At 41.7% G+C, this 15,256-nt stretch overlaps 1 protein-coding gene and 1 long non-coding RNA gene across 4 annotated transcripts; one reads left to right on the top strand and one right to left on the bottom strand.

Moving 5' to 3' along the window:
- Window positions 1-1,572: 1,572 nt before the first annotated feature.
- On the bottom strand, window positions 1,573-3,925 carry LOC140705803 (uncharacterized). The gene is made up of 2 exons (XR_012085327.2): window positions 3,789-3,925; window positions 1,573-1,937 (listed from the first exon to the last, which is right to left on the bottom strand). It is a non-coding gene; the product is annotated as an uncharacterized LOC140705803 (long non-coding RNA).
- Window positions 3,450-13,075, top strand: DHPS (deoxyhypusine synthase). Of its 3 annotated transcripts, none has more exons than XM_072994682.2 (11): window positions 3,450-3,656; window positions 3,967-4,009; window positions 8,042-8,272; window positions 9,328-9,492; window positions 9,807-9,928; window positions 10,168-10,264; window positions 10,566-10,652; window positions 10,941-11,046; window positions 11,336-11,439; window positions 12,107-12,232; window positions 12,402-13,075. In XM_072994682.2, exons 3-11 carry the CDS (start codon window positions 8,069-8,071, stop codon window positions 12,495-12,497), a joined length of 1,107 nt encoding a protein of 368 aa, XP_072850783.2. In that variant the 5' UTR covers window positions 3,450-3,656; window positions 3,967-4,009; window positions 8,042-8,068; the 3' UTR covers window positions 12,498-13,075. The 3 variants fall into 3 exon arrangements, with proteins under 3 accessions (XP_072850783.2, XP_078247513.1, XP_078247512.1); XM_078391387.1 differs by having other exon boundaries at window positions 3,652-3,686; XM_078391386.1 differs by lacking the exon at window positions 3,450-3,656 and adding an exon at window positions 3,810-3,827.
- The last annotated feature ends 2,181 nt before the right edge of the window (window positions 13,076-15,256 follow it).

The raw sequence follows: 15,256 nt of genomic DNA, 5'->3' as shown, positions 1-15,256 counted from the left end.
GATTCAATGGGCCTACCCTTGTTGTGTGTCAATATTGAATTTCAGCCAGTGAGTTGTACAGAATTATAGTTTCTGGCTAAAAATGTGTATCTTGCTAAAATCCATTGTGTTAGATATTATTATTGGAGTATGTGGATAAGAAACAATCTCCCAAATCCTCTTGCCTAGTTAGTCAGCAGTTTACTACAAACAAGCTTAAATTTTAGGGGTGAACTATCTTAAGAAATCACTATAGACATTATCTGTTACACAGTTGTGTGTTTCAGTGTGCAACTGATAATGTTTATGAAGATTTACTAACTTAGGGCCACTTGTCTCCTAAAGTTATACCCTTTGGCCAGTAAGATAATAACTAGAAATTTCAGTGCAGAGGGGAGAGGGGTCCATGCATCAAGACAGTACATTCTACCTCCTCCTGAATGCTTCTTAGCTACTTACATTATGGTATCATCTGATCCAATTTGACAAGAAAGAGAATGAATTAGAACAGTGACTGCCAGATAGGGCTCAACATGGGAAGTAGCCAATGAATTTTTAGCTTACAGAGGTTCGCTTCAGAAAGCTAAATATCTGTTTTCCTTAGCCAGAGGAAAAGCTCCTTGAGGAGCCTAGCAGTGCTTTTGATAGTGCAGATAAAAGCAGGTAACTTGTCTAGAATGGGTTGGCTTTTTAGTGAGGCAATAGGTGTTAAAGCCCCATGTGAAGTTTATACTGATACACAGTATCAGTAAACCTCTGTTTAAAAAAAGAAAAGTATTTGGCATGCAACATAGTAATCACCAAATTTCATTCCCCATTATGAGTTTGAAAATAAACCACAATTTCAATTTTAATTTGTCACAATGTAAATAGGCAACCAAGTCTGAGATAAGTGATTTAAAAGAACCCTTTAAACCAGGCCTGTCCAACCTGCGGCCCGAGGGCCGCATGTGGCCCAGGTCAGCTCGTAATGCGGCCCAGTGCAATTTTTTATTTTTAAATAAATTTCAAAGTTTCAAGTTACACTGCCGGTGCTTGCAGCTGGAATGTGGCCGGGGCATGTCACAACTGTAGAGGGGGAGAGAGGGAAGGAAGGAAGGAGTGGGAGGAGAGGGAACAGGGGGGCTGCGTGACTGCATTGTGCCATCCCCATCAATAGGTGGACCCCCTCCCGGCCCCATAAAGCCACCGGAGTCAAAGCTGGAAGCCTCTGCTCTCTGAGATTGCAGCTGCCGGTAAACGCGCTTGGAACGGGGCCATACTACCATCGATACAGAATAACATTCCTTATCACAGGGAGAGTAAAACTGTCACATTAACAACCTCCTGTTGTCACTGAGAGAATGTCATACTCAAGGCATGATTTTCAGCCACTCTAACCTTACCAGTGATGGATTGGGACTCTGAAGAAAAGGGTTTAGATTCATGCTCAGCCATGGAAATTCAAAGGTGGTGTGGAACTTGTAAAACTAACTCTTAAATACTGTATCTCACTTACCTTGAAAGGTCTAGTAAGGTCACTGTAAGTCAGTTCTCAGCTGATGGCATATAACAAGAACAATTACTAGGAAAATGAAAAAAATAGTCCAGAAGTATGTGAGCACATAGAGTATTTATTTACATTTAACTTTCTCTCAGTATGGGAAGCAAAGAGCAAACGAAATTATAAAACACATAGTTATAAACTCAGAAAGATACATTAACATCCAAGTAAATATATTGATATTTAAACCACCAATAAATTAAAACAATTTTAAAACAACTGATTAAAGAAATTCAGAAAAAAAGTACAGTAACAGATAAAATGCAGCATACATTAGAAACCATTTACAGAAAATAAAAGATCTCATGTCTTCACCAAATACATCTGTAAAGGTGGTGAGGCCAAGACAAGGGCCTTTTCCAAGATCTTCAAACTTTGAGAGGCTCATCTGGGAAAATGTGGTCCTTCCAAAAGTCTGCAACCAAGTGATATGGGTCATAAACAACCACTTAAACCAACCACTTGAGCTGCTTCCAGGAAGGACATGGTAAAATAAATATTATGTACCATCAAGTCACCCCAACTTACAGTGACCCCAACAGGGTTTTAAACATATGTAAGATATTTAAGAGATGGTGTTACCAGTGCCACCACCTACCATAAGTTCCTATGGCCAAGCAGAGATCTATACTGGAATATGTAATTGTACAACACAGCATGTGTAAGTATATATACATCCATTTGCATGGGAAGGGCCAGAGAGGACAAATATGTAGTAGGATGCAATTCTGTCAGATAGGATCAAATATGTAGTAGTGTAGTAGTGTAAGATGTACAATTAGAGTAACTATGTCTAACAAGTCTTAACAATATACAAACATAAGTACTGTACACAATTTATGTAGCAAGTACCAAATGTCTAAACACCATGAGTTTAATGTACACTGCATGTGTTTTAAACAGTAAAGGTTATTTGATTTTTTTTTTTAAACAAAAATCAAGTGATCATTTTATTTACTATCAACTGCTAGCACACAGGGCAGAATAACAATTTTAACTCCATGAGTTGTTTTTTTAAAATTGTAATGCTTGAAACTGCTGTGCAGAAACTGGTCAGTTACATTATATATTTTTACAGCCCTGATCCACAATCTGAACCCAAGTCTACCAATTTCTAGTCCAGGGCTTTGTTCTTGATCCAATACTAGAATTAATTTTTCAGCGTGGCCCAGTGACAAGACTAAGACTTGGGAGACCCGGGTTCAGAGGCCTGCTTGGCCATGGCAACTCGGGTGTGTATGGAGGGGGGAAGATGCTAAAACCACTCCTAAAGTATCAAAATGCTGGCCACAGAGACTGGCGAAACGTTAGGAAGAACAACCTTCAGAACACGGCCTAAGAGCCCGAAAAACCCAGAACAACCATTATCTCATTCTCCTTAAAAATCCCTTTTGCGGTCACTGTACGTTGGAGGTTCCTTGACGGCACCATGAAACACCTAGGAGAGGAACCAAAACCACCATCACCACCCTTCCGATCGGTCGATCGATCGACTGGAAAAGATTTCGCCCTCTAAGATGAGCAACCAAGATCCACTACAGAGAGTGTTCATTCCCGGCCACCCACTCCAAGGGACAGCAAGAGACAAGCGGAACTGTCGAAACTACGCGCATCAGCGCTTTGCATTTCATCGCCGCCGCCCCTCTCCTTCGCGGGCTCGGGTCCCCCTTGACAGCCACTCCGCAGACCGACCGACCGACGCACGCAGGAACACACGCGCAGCCCCTGCAACCGCCCGCCTAGCCGCCCCCCCCGTCACCGGCGCCAAGATGTCCCCGCCCCCTTGCCAGGAAACGGAAAAGCCTGGTCCTCTCGACTTCCGCCCAAACTTTTGAAGCTCGCTTCCTGCCCTGAAAGTGCCCGCGAGGTTTAGCGGATTCCGCCCCTTGCCCAAGCTTGTTTTCTTGCTTTCGAGCCTGGAGAAGAGTGGCTCGTACGGCGCCTTCTCTCTTGTGAGGAGGCAGAGACCGTGCCCGCCTTTCCTTGCCAGCCGACTGAGGCTTCTCGCCCCCCCCCCGAGCTTTCTCTCCCTTGGGAGCAGCAACGCCCCCTCAAGGGCGGGTGAAGGAGACGCGATATCATTGGCTGGCCATCTTCAAACCCCCCCGCGAGGTTCTTCAACCCCCCCCGCGAGGTAAAGACCGAACCGCCCAACCCTCACCGGGTCCGTTGTTGGAGCGAGCGGGGGGGGGAGGGGGCGTTTCGCTGCATCGTGTGCCTCCTTTTCTCTCCCCTCCCCTCCCCTCCCCGCCACACACACACACACCTGGATTCCAGTGGTGCCCTCGTCCCGTCCTGTGCAAAAGTTGTCACCCGGGAAGGAGGGAGGCAAGCCGAAAGGGCGCGCGTTCCCTTGGCTGTGGGGTTGTTGCTGATGCCCACCACGTGGTAATAACTACTTTTTTCTTCTTCCCCTCTTTGGCTCTGGCCTGGGCGGGATGCAGAAGGCGGTGGTAGTCTTCGCGACTGGGACACATCCGGCAGCAGGTGAGGGGGCAGAAGTGTCTGTATAAGTCTACACAACCAGGCTGTCATCGATTTCACAGGGTTTTTTTTTTTTTTAAACGAAGGGATGTATATTTATCCTCAGGAAGAGCAGATGGTTGTGAGCTAGACCGGCTGCAAGAGTTGAAAGATGGGATGCTAGCTTTTCTTGGTGCCTCAAGGGCTGCCTTAGCTTATTTCTTTCTTTATTCATTTAGAATATTTTTTTACCCTGCCTTTCTCCAGAAACCCCAGTAAGGGTTGCCATAAATTCACATTTACTTAATGGCACCTAGTTGTTATTATATTATTATTAGGACTCGAGGCAGCTTACATCATTAAAATACAGTATTTAAAGCTAAAAACAGTAAATGTACAAATACCGAAAAGGATCAGACAAATTGTGCAGTAAACAAATACCAAAGCCAACATCGAAAACACTTTCAAATCAGTAAGGAACAACAATCCATTTAAAAATCCCACTCAGGCAGCCAGTCACTCAGGGAAAACTAGCCTGAAAAGAAAGGTCTTTGGTCTGCTTGTGGAAGGAAAGGTAATTGCAACCAGAGTAGATCCATTTAAATCAGTGGAACTTACCTACTCCAGTTACAGCTGGCTGTCCTTTGGTAAGTTCTACTGATTTAAATGGATCTACTCTGGTTGCAACTGACTGACCTTCTGCAAGCAGACCAAAGACCTTTCCTTTCAGGCAAGATTTCCCTGAGTGGCTGGCTGATTGAACTGGTCTACTCTAGTGGGACTGACAGATTCCCAGTGTGGTGTAGAGGACAGTGACAGACTAGGACTGTGGAGAATAGAGAACTCGGCCATGGAAATTCAAGGAAGAGTGGGACTGGTAAAACCACTCCTTAAAGATCTCACTTACATTGAAAGCCCTTTTAGGGTCACAATAAGTCAGACAGTGCAGAACACACATGCAACAGGATTTCAGTCATTTCTACATCCACTATTCAGTTAATGGGAATGGAAGTATTTCTACATGCCATCAACATTCCGTGATTAATGCAACCCTATTCAAAAGATGTTGGTAACAGCCCTGCTCAGCTCATGCAAATGTAAGACTAGATTCCTTTACTGAGTCAATTCTTCTCATGTTCAAACAACTTCCTTCCCTGCGCCTTTCAGCCTTCCTTAGCATTATTGTCTTTCCCATTGAGTATTGTCTCATTATGTGCCTAAAGTATAATAGCCTCAGTTTAGTCTTTTATTTCCAGAGAATTCAGAGTTGCTTTACCGGTAATTTATTACTAACTTTCTGACAGCACATGGTATTCAATACCACATTTCACATGTTTTTTTCTTGTTAGTTTTCTTTACTGTCCAGCTTTCACATATGTGCATAGTAATTAGAAATACTGTACAATAGTATGAATGATCTTGGTCTCCAGTGACACACCTATACAATTTTTCCTAGTTCTTTCATGTCTACCCTTTCAAGTCTCAGTTCTTCTCATTTCTTGGCTGTAGTCTCAATTTGGAGTGTTGATTGAAGTAAAGTATAGAAAACTTTTGACAATTTAATTTTTTTTCATAGTCAATGTTAAAAGTGTATAATTTTTCTGTGGACATGATTTTTCTATTTCTAATATTCAGTTATGATCCTGGTTGTGTGTGTGTGTGTGTGTTTTCACCTTCAGCAGGACTCATTGCTTTCTGCCAGCATTATGTTGTGATCTGAATATCTAAAATGTATATATAAATCTTCCACCAATTTTAATTTTTCCTTCGTCTGTATCTGACCCAGCTTTTTTAAAAAATTTGTTTTAAATAAGGGTAAGATTTGGGTATGGGTACAAGGGCATGAGGAGGGAATGGATGCGGTAGGAGAATGGTATAAGTCCAGAGAGCAAAAGAGTACATCCACCTATTTAATTGTCTTAAAAAGGAAATTACATGGATAAACTATCTAACAATTTTTTCAGACTATTTTTCTTTACAGCTCTCCCCATTCCTCTGGATCTTCTCATACTTCTTTTATCTATACTTTCCAGTCCATATTTCAGATCCAGTTATAAAAGTGTTCCCATTTTCAGACCATATTCTGGATCCAGTTATAAAATTGTTCCCATTTTTAAAGTCCTTTTTGAGGTGATCTTTCTTTTAGTGCTTCCATTAGTACATCCATCTCTGCCACTTCCATTATCTTTTCTATCAGTTCCTCCATAGACGGTATCTCTTCATTGACATAGTCTTGTTAGGATTTTGATATGTTCAGTCTGTAGATGGCATCCAGATAGAACTATTCATACCTACTCCTGGGGATTTTTTTTTCTTCCTAGTGTTTAGAGAGTGACTTTCACTTCTCTTTTTAAAATCCTGATTTTCATCCCCTTTCTTCAAAGGGGAATGTGTTCTCCTTATATCTTTTTTCTTCAGTTCATTGCTTCTATCTTCACTCTATCCTAATTAAATAAGAAGATCCCCTACTGAGCAGCATCCCTAACATATGGAAGAGTTCTCTTGTTTTTCTTCTTTGTGTGTGTTGGAAATAGTGCTTTTGTATGCTGTGATGTTAAAGACTTAGAACTTCGAACTGCAGAGCTAGAAGGAACCCTATGGATCAAGTCCAGTGCCTGTCAAGCAGGCAAGCTCCAAACTTCTGGTTCCACAGCCAGATGCCTACGCTATGGCAGGATTCATAGATCTCTGGGGAATGGGAAGGGGGGGAGTTTCAGGATGGCTTCTTTTTATACAATCTGAGTTGGTTGGGTGCCAAACTGTTAACTTAATGTGGAAAAATGCTAGTAAAATGCAGTCATACAGAGTAGAGAAATATTTTTTGCCTTTTCATGACATTCCAAATCAACTACTATAGTCATTTGTATCCCTCCACCTATTTATAGGGGCGAGAGCACTGTATGGAAACTTTAAAAAAAAAATTACTATGTTCTAAGTTGGCTGTATTTCTACTCCAGTAATAATAGGATGGATTCAAATTGTATCCTGAAGATAAAATGTTAGAATCTGATAGTCTTTGCTGCCATGGGGTCCATTGTTTCATCTCTCACCAGTCATCTGAAGAAGTGTAGTCTGTCCTGGTATAAAACATCTTATTCCTATTTCATTTAGCAGAATGTGTTGATTTCTTTACATATGTTCTTATTACATGCTTGAAAAGACATGGTGGTTGTCATGAAGTAAGTTTTATTGGAGTTGCTTTCTGGATCCATTTTTTTCCTACTTTGGAAACTTTTCTGTATACAGTGGTGCCTCGCTTAGCGAGTGCACCGTATAGCGATGTTTCCGTATAGTGATCCCTTTTTCGGGATCGCTATACGGAAACATACCCGATCTTCGCAATGGGGAAAACCCACATTGCGAAGATCGGGTATTGCGGCGGCCATTTTGGAGCCATAGAATTTGGAGCCAAAATGGCCACCGGAAGCCCGGAAATGGCTGCCGGCAGCCGTTTTCACGCCCTGCCCTCGCTTAGCAAGGGCGCGAAAATGGCTGCCGGCAAGGGGAATCCTCGCTGAACGGGTAAGTAAGCAAGGTATTGGAACGCATTAAACTAAGTTTAATGCGTTTCAATACGTTTTCCCTACCCGTTTAGCGACGATTCCGCATAGCGAGGGTTAATCCGGAACGGATTAACCTCGCTATGCGGGGCACCACTGTATAACACATTGCTACTTCATTTAATGCTTAGACCCTTGAATTGGTTAATGTTGGATTACAGTGATGGTTGTTCTTGCTTTTCTTTAGTTAACAGAGGCTATGCATTTATATTTGGAAATGTTTAGCAAAATTATTGCTTTTTACTCAAAAGGATCACTTTGAGGAACAGCAAGAGGAAATTCTATGGCATTGTTTGTGGGAGGATTAACCCTTTCCAGGGCAGCAGCAGTTGGGAGATGTTTTAAATTGCTGTCGCCTTATTTGGTAGAGTTGTTTTGTATGCTTATTAAAAACAGTACATACTCTGGATAGTTGTGACTGTGCATTATCATCCACGTGACAGCAAGTTTTGGATAGGTGCTGAGAAGCCCCTTTGCCTTTCCCCCCACTCTTTAGGCTGTCAGCCAGTTCATTGTCCACCTCATGGAAAATGTGGCAGGTGGTCTGCCTGCAGGGGCAGTGGCTGCTGTATTGAAACCCAGTGAAGGACTACCTGAAGGGAGTCAAACTGTACGTGGCTATGACTTTGATTGTGGATTGGACTATCATGCCTTGCTCCAGTCTTACTTCACCACAGGTTTCCAGGCAACCAGCTTTGGGCAGGCTGTGAACGAAATCAATCGCATGGTAAGTAGTCAGGGTTGTTCCCAATGCACGGAAAGATGATGGGGATCAGGTTTTATCGCTGCGCTGTGACGTTTATAACTGCATCATTTGAGGTATCTGTAAGGTTTGGAATACATGTTCAATTGTATGCTACAGCATATTTCACTTACACATTTGTGCTGCTGTCTACACACTTGTGCATTTAGGTTTTGACCCAATTCACATATCCCAGATGTGCAGAGAGAGAAAGAGAAGTCAATAATGTTACACATACTGCACTGACAGTTTAGCAACTACTGTGCGGCAACAGCTTCACAGCTTTTAAGCTTTTCATGTGGGCAGTATTTTGTACAGATGTGATAGTTTTAACATTTCATTAGATGTGAATACTTGAACTGATGCTTTTTAAAGGACTAGTTCCATAATCAGTAGCAGAAGTTGCAAAAAGAGTGTTTTACGTATGTGTGGATGTTGGGTTTTTTGCTTTGGTTTGTTTTTGTTTTTTGTGGTTGGGGTGTTCAGATTTATCTGATATTGTTGTATTTGTTTGTCTTTCCAACTGAGGTGAGCAAAGTCTGGCCTTCAGGTCATGTGTTCCCTTTTCCATTGTTGTTTGGGGAGCTGAACTACCAAAGTGAACTGCAGCTACTGAAAGCCTGTAGAAATAGTGATACAGCTTTTAAATCAGTGCCATGGGTTCCTTCACTGTTTAACACACAGACTCCCAGATTTTTGGTTTTGGGTTGTTGTGGTTTTTTTTAAAGGCAAATGTTGACTTCTGGCCAGTTTCACTTGGACTTTATTTCATATTTGGTAGGCTGCTGGGGGGGGGGGGGGGGGGCTAGGGACTGGCCAAAGTTGCCTATGCCTGCTCTACAGTAATAGTAAGTGGCCTAAAGAATTAAACTGTTCCCCTTTCGCTCCTCTTCAGTGCTTCAGTTGTGCAAATGTTTTGTTCTCTGTATTTAGATAATCAGTCAGATTTTTAATACTGTATTGTCTTTTTTTAGCCTCTAGTTGCTGTGTTCTGCACCTGTGTTGAAGTTCTACTCAAATACTTGTGTTCTCCCCTGCAGATAGAAGCAAAACTGACTCCTCTGGGTGAAGATGAAGGAAACCATGCTGACCTAAATCCTTGTTCCCGCCGCCTAACGGGCTGCACAATCTTTTTGGGCTTCACCTCCAATCTCATCAGTTCAGGTGTCCGTGAGACTATCCGCTACCTGGTGCAACACAATATGGTATTGCCCAACTCTGGAAGATAGTCTCACCTTTGACATTGAAAGAAAAATAATCCTTGAGTTTTATGAATGGAGTGCATTATGATACTCTTTCCCTCATGCTGTACTCCATTAATCCATTGATGTTTATTTCTCTGGCATGCTTGTTTTGGTGAGCATTGTATCTGATCTAATGAGCATTCAAGAAAAACCCCTTCTTTCTTTCTTTTCTTTTCTTTTCTTTCCTTATCACTTTGCATGACTCACATTTTAAAGGATGCTCATGGCTGCAAGTTTTTGAACTCTATGCCCTATACATTCTTTGATTTCTGTAGGTGGATGTGTTAGTGACTACAGCAGGTGGTGTGGAGGAAGATCTAATCAAATGCTTGGCACCCACCTATATTGGAGACTTTAGCCTCCGTGGCAAAGAACTACGGCAGAATGGGATTAACAGGTACTGTTAGTGCAGCAAGCTGATGGTCTGACCACTGTTTAATATTAAGAGTCTGGAGAGAAGGACGATGTTTCTTTGGAAAGTGATTTGAGAGATGGATAATTCCAGGATTTCTCCTATTTATATGATTTACATGAGAGAATCGAGTTCCCCCATGCTTCACTATTTGGGGAGGAGGGAGCAAGCTGAGGCAGATTCCCTAACAAGGCTTTACACTCTAGGTATGTTCTCTCCTTCAGGATTGGGAATCTGCTGGTGCCCAATGACAATTACTGCAAGTTTGAGGACTGGCTGATGCCAATCCTGGACCAGATGGTGACAGAGCAGGACACAGAGGTGAGATTTGGGATGTTAAGACTGGATTATGACAACTGCGAGTTTGGGGGCTTGTTTTCTTTTTTAGGAGTGGGAAAAGGTGCAACATAGAGGGTGAAGCAGCATAAGGACCAGTTTTTGTAATCTAGTTTGCTAGCCATTTCTTTACTCACATTGCTTTATTGGGTTTCTTCCCTTCCCCTTGAAACAGTTACTTCTTTCTTTGAAATGTTAAGTTCTGCCCTGATACTTAGTTTTTCCACATGTCTCAAGGAGAGGGCAGCATATCCCTAACCATGTTGTTGGCTTCCCTGTCTTTCAGGGTGTGAAGTGGACTCCATCAAAGCTCATTGCTCGGCTTGGCAAGGAAATCAATAATCCAGAATCAGTCTATTACTGGGCACAAAAGGTAGGCTGAAGAAGTTTTGTGCATTTAGTTCTGTCTCTCACTTTGTGGCAAGACATGTTCTCTGTTTCCTGGGTAAAATGCCTCTTTTGGCACTCATAATGGGGTGCTTTACACTCTGGGATCATCTGAGAGTCTGTGTTATATGTGTAATATCACAGACAGGTCTTTATGCACTGGCTGAGCAATCACTTTCATTATTCAAATTCACATGCAAGAATTCTGCTTTCTTGTTTATATCTAATGAAATGTTCAGTTTCTATTAATCATGCAACTTATGTCATCTAACAGAACAGCATTCCTGTGCTGAGTCCAGCGTTGACCGATGGCTCTCTGGGAGATATGATTTTCTTCCACTCCTACAAGAAGCCAGGGCTTGTGCTGGATATTGTAGAAGGCAAGTCAAGATTTCTTCGATTTAAGCCATCCTCTCCATGATGCTACTTATCCACTTGTCATTGATGCTTTCAGATAGAGGAGGGATCTAATTAGATTTTAATTTCTAAAGCTTAGTGCAATGTGGAGTCAATGGTTGGGGATTTTTTTGAAGCATAGTGTGCCAGTTGATTGGAACCACAGATTAGATCCCTTTATCAGATACTGGGAGCCAAATATGGCCTCACTGGTTCCATGTACCACCCTATTTGACATGTCCTTCCTAATATATATTTCCATCTTTCTTATAGATCTGAGACTCATCAATACCCAAGCTATCTTTGCCCGAAAGACAGGAATGATAATCTTGGGTGGAGGTCTAGTTAAACATCATATTGCCAACGCCAACCTGATGGTGAGGCAGATTGCTGTGTAATAAACTGCTTTTGTATGTTAAAAGGCAGGGAAGATGTCAGATTAGTCTTGAATGAAGTACAAATTTGTAGAAGAAAAGTGTGTGTAGAGATAATAAGTGAGTTTTCTCTTTGTTTATTGATCTATCTAGTGGCATAGTAATAGATAAGGGTATAATTCAAGGAGCAAAACAGCCTGAAGTTTTATCTTGGTTTAGAAGCCCTAATATGATTTCTAGGGTAGCTATATATTTAGTCTAGGTTTATTCAACCAAAGGGACATCAATAGACAAATCAGGAGACTTCCTGTTTGAGCTCTTGCAGATTCTGACCCTTAATGAAAAGCTTGTACAGTTCAGTTATATGCGTTGCATAGGAGAAATCCCAGGTTAATCCCCTGTCATCTTCTGTTAAAAAGATATTGATTATTAGTTGTAGGAAAGCTCTTGGCAGGAAACCTTGGAGAGCTGTCAGAGTAGATAATACTGTGCTTAAATGGATCACTTGATCAGGTTGGTATAATGGTCATGTACATTTGTCTTCTGAATATATACTTGGGAATGATTGCATGTCATATCAGATCTGCCTTTGTTGAGCAGACCTTCTGTTATCACTAAGCCAGTCCTGATTTCATTATGTTTGACATCACCAATCCTCCTGACTCCCCAGAGAAATGGTGCTGACTTTTCCGTATACGTCAATACAGCCCAGGAGTTTGATGGCTCAGACTCGGGAGCTCGGCCTGATGAAGCAGTGTCCTGGGGAAAGATACGCATGGATGCCAAGCCTGTCAAGGTGAATACTTGACAAAGGACTGATAGAACGATCATGGTTTAGTGGTAAGGTGCAAGAGATAGACATCTATGGAATTTAGGGTTCCCTGATTTGCTGGGATATGAACAAAACAGATAGGACATTCTTATATAGAAGCACTTTTAAGTTTCTTCTTTTCTTTTCCTGACAGGTTTATGCTGATGCTTCCCTGGTCTTCCCACTACTAGTTGCTGAGACCTTTGCACAGAAACCAAATGCCTTTGTTCAAGAGAAGCAAAATGACTGAGCCTAAGGCTGCTGCCTGAAGCATCTTAGCTGTTGGGAACTGCTTGTTCCCATCCTGTGTAACATTGCAGTTGCTGGTCACTGCACTGAAACTGTTTGGAGTATTTATTTGGGTGGATGGATGGTGGTATTTCAGCTTCTAGAGGAAAAGCTTTTCATGATCCATGTTGAATAGAAGTTTTACCACACCACTTCTTTCATATGGCAGGTATCTGTTGTTCCACTGTCTCTGTAATAGTCCTGAACCCACTGAAAATGCAGGGTCTTACAGGTTTCCCATATCCTGTCTCTTCCATATAGACCTGGTATTATCAGGAAACATAAGACATTCAAAAGTATCCTTAATTCTGCTACCTGGTGCTTTTCTGAGAGTGGAATGAGACCAAGATTCTGAAGTTAGCTTTTTGTCTTTGAAAAACTGGCCCAAGCTAACTCTCTCTGCTCATAACATGTCAGTCTCCTGTATATTTTAGTTCTTAAATTGTCTTCCTGCTCCCTTTTATTTATTTATTTGGTTTGTTTGAACTAGAATCGACTTGAGAAATCCCTAGACATCCAATAAACTGTTATGGCCCTTAAGTGTGTGTCTTTTTTGTTTTACTGCTAGGGAGGAAGGGCAGGATAAACATCAAATAAATAAGCAATGCCAGGGTTCTCAGGTTCATGTTCTGTTCCCAAATGTCCAGCTGTTTCAAGAATTGCCATTCTGTGAGTGCACTCCTTGAAAATGAGTCCTTTTCAGGTTTTTTTTTTTTAGTATGTCTGTGCAAGAAGCAGAGTTGTTGTTGTTGTTCTTCCTGTTTCACTTTTTAAAAGTTTCCCCTCCCTCCCCCGGAATCCCTCCATAATGCCCCTGCAAGGCTGCCTGCAGCCTATACAGTGGGGTCTTGACTTGAGAACTTAATCCGTATTGGAAGGTGGTTCTCAAGTCAAAATGTTCTCAAGTCAAATATGCATTTGAGAACCATTTGATCCGTATCTGCTCTTTTCCATCCATAGAAACTAATGGGAACCACTAGAGGGGGATATTTTGATTCTTTTTTTTCTTAGGTCAAGAAAGGTTCAGGGAAGGCAGGGAAAAGACAGTCCAGGCAGTACAGTACCAGGCAGTCTGAAGACTGTCTCCCAATCCACTCTCTAAACGCTGGGAGGAGTGAGGAAGCAGACAGGCACCCTTTTCACTGGCCAACAGTTAACTGAAAGTTCAAATTTTGCACTTTCCCTGCCTCCCACATGGTTTTTTTTCAGTTCTTAAATCTAAGTACTTAAGTCAAGTCAATATTTTCCTATGAGAGCGGTTCTTAAGTCAAAATGTTCTTAACTCAAGCCGTTCTTAAGTCAAGACCCCACTGTAGGATGCACTTTGCCTACTCCTGGTTCAGAGGATTGAAGCAAAGGAAAGTGAATCTGTCTGGATTAGAAGACTCTTTCTTTGTCTCATAGGGAAAGCTGTGCAACTTCCCACTGGGGATATTTTTTAAAGGCAGCAGCAGAGTTCACAAGCTTAGAGTATTGTTACCACTTCAGATAGAAAGCTGCCTCTTCTTTGGAACTAGTTAAAAGGTAATTTAGTTTCATGGTAAAGTTGGAAAAACCAAATACTGGATAAGTTGTCCTTTGGGCACAGTAGCCTAACTTGGCATAAGATACTTTTCTACAATATGAAATGCATTATTAAGGATTCAAGTCATGTTAGTATTTCATTATAGCTTTGACGCGGAAGGCACTGTTAACATTTTGCAGTTTTATATATTTGACCTTCAGACATAACACACCTGCATCCCTTTTCTTCCTAGACCCTACAAGTCTTAAGTAAACAAGGACGAGGTGGGTGGGAAGGCAGTATATTTGAAATCTTACCCCTCTTTCAACATGATCTGCTAATCATAAGTAGATGGGAATCCTTTAGCCCGGACCTGGGAAAAGTGCAGCCCGAGGGCCACATACAACCCGCAAGCCGCTCCTGTCCGGCCCGCAGACATTTTGAACATCAAAACCATTTATAGCTTTTTGTCTAAAGTTGATCAGTTGCTTATCTTTAACATACTGCAAAAAACCTCTTTAGTATTTGTGAAGATTAACAAGTTTAAAATAAAAACAATCATAACATCATGGTTTCATTTTATTTTTAAGTAAAGTTGGTTCAGCCCCCGACCACAGTTCAGATTTTTCATGTGGCACCCCCATAGAAATTAATTGCCCACCCCTGCTTTAGCCCCATTTCCTCCTGCAGCGTTGTTGTCTTTCTCCATGTAGAGGGTGAGTTTTGAGAGCTCTGCACATCAGTTGGAACCCTGGAAGAGCAGAATCTTTAATCAGACTTTTCCCTTGTGTAGGAAGGGGTGATGTTACTGTGTCCCCCTCTATTTGAGATTATTTACTCTAATATATAAACTCAGTAGGGCCCTTTGCCAACAACAGTTTCCTGGCACCTTTAGAGCAGATGTTGGGAATGAGCTTTCTAAGACTGAACGTATGAGAGCTAATGTGGTTGGCATCACTGCTCTGACTTACCACCCTACTTGACATGCTCCTTCCTAATACAGTATATATTTTCCATCTTACAATCAAGGTTCCATTCTACCCTTTTAGAGATTATTTTCCTCCTGGTACTGTTTGATTTCTCTGTCTTTCTCCTTTTGACTACATATGGGTAGGGTGCTTTGAAAATACATAAGCACTTTCCTTACCAACAATCCCTTGGTACCTTTTAATGCTCACAGCTCAAAGTCAGAAAATAATTCAGAGCCAGTAAGCTTT

This window comes from Pogona vitticeps, chromosome 3 (genome assembly GCF_051106095.1).
Source record: "Pogona vitticeps strain Pit_001003342236 chromosome 3, PviZW2.1, whole genome shotgun sequence".
NCBI lineage: Eukaryota > Metazoa > Chordata > Lepidosauria > Squamata > Agamidae > Pogona > Pogona vitticeps.
The sequence above is the reverse complement of the archived record's forward strand: the minus strand, read 5'-3'. Positions and strand labels throughout refer to the sequence as shown.

Bases quoted from the DNA above. Each gene is read 5' to 3' on its own strand.
- DHPS (XM_072994682.2), top strand. From the start codon at position 8,069: ATGGAAAATGTGGCAGGTGGTCTGCCTGCAGGGGCAGTGGCTGCTGTA. The intron at 9,929-10,167 runs GTACTGTTAGTG...TCTCTCCTTCAG, and splicing joins CGGCAGAATGGGATTAACAG to GATTGGGAATCTGCTGGTGC. The intron at 11,047-11,335 runs GCAAGTCAAGAT...TCTTTCTTATAG, and splicing joins TGTGCTGGATATTGTAGAAG to ATCTGAGACTCATCAATACC.